General features: G+C 32.5%; 1 protein-coding gene across 1 annotated transcript in view; it reads right to left on the bottom strand.

Annotated features, from left to right (window-relative positions):
• Nucleotides 1-668: 668 nt before the first annotated feature.
• Nucleotides 669-1031, bottom strand: part of LOC111374333 (iron-sulfur clusters transporter ATM1, mitochondrial-like) — a gene marked incomplete at its 3' end in the record, with an annotated part of 2021 nt that continues 1658 nt past the window's right edge. Inside the window, exons 2-3 of the mRNA XM_022996990.1 lie at nt 903-958; nt 669-758 (exon numbers count right to left, since the gene is read on the bottom strand). Of these exons, the coding sequence (XP_022852758.1) occupies nt 669-758; nt 903-958 (146 nt within the window). The remainder of the gene's footprint in view (nt 759-902; nt 959-1031) is intronic.

A 1031-nucleotide genomic window follows, 5' to 3' on the forward strand; every position in this document is an offset into this window, starting at 1 on the left:
GACTATACAAATATATATACTCACAAAGAAGCTCAGCTTGAAGTGTCAAAGTTAATATTTTCACTGCAATCTTTAGCCCACTAATTAACAAACATATACATCAAGAGAGATCATTTGGAGAATAAAAAAAAAGACAAATTCAAGTAGAGATCAAATGCATGCAAAGAAAGAAAGAGAGATTAGGTACACTGAGATGTGATAGTTGCTGGAGTTCTTTGCCCAAAGATCATTGATCTTTTATTTTCCCAATGAAAAATAGGTTCATAAGCAGGAAAAGGAGATTCCTCAAGATGCTGCAAGTAATTTACAATAATGTAAAAATATTTAAGTAGTATCACAAGTGCAAATGCACGAAGTACGAAAACTATTGCTACGTATCTCTTCATTCATGGAATCTTCTATTTTAGTTCTTCGAGCATTAGCAAAACTTGTTTCTGAAAGTTTAGAAAAACATAATTAGTTATTGCACATGTCCCTAGTACTATAAAATTGCAAATATTTTGTTCCCTACAATATAGGGAAAAGGGGTGTTGTAGAGGGTGTATTCGATTCAAAGCTATTTTGTGAGAACAAATTAAAAACCATGACTTGCTAGGAGAAGAATGAATTCATATAACATCAGAGCTTATAAACTGGAATGTAAGGGAATTCTAAAAATGAGATTATACTTCTAGTAACTGGAACAAAGACTTCATGTTGACCAACCTTTCTACTGTTTGTTGATAAACACTTCCAAGGAAGTTAAGTGGAAGAGACAACTGGAAAAGTAGCCCATTTACCACGACTTACGAGAAAAAAGTTGAAAAATCAATATCATTAATCATCTTATGGTAGAAGTGTTCCCTTTTTTTCCTGGATTTGATAGTATTTAAACCAAAATAATAAGAAGATTAAAGTTTTACCAAGTCACTAACAGTCATGTCGCCATTTAAAATCCGTTGGGAACACAAGACTATAGCTGCACATAGTGCTATGCTAAATATTAAATTCTAGCCAAAGTGTAAATAGGCAAAGCATCGTTGAGTTTGTAA

This window comes from Olea europaea, unplaced genomic scaffold (genome assembly GCF_002742605.1).
Source record: "Olea europaea var. sylvestris unplaced genomic scaffold, O_europaea_v1 scaffold124, whole genome shotgun sequence".
Classification (NCBI taxonomy): Eukaryota; Viridiplantae; Streptophyta; class Magnoliopsida; order Lamiales; family Oleaceae; genus Olea; species Olea europaea.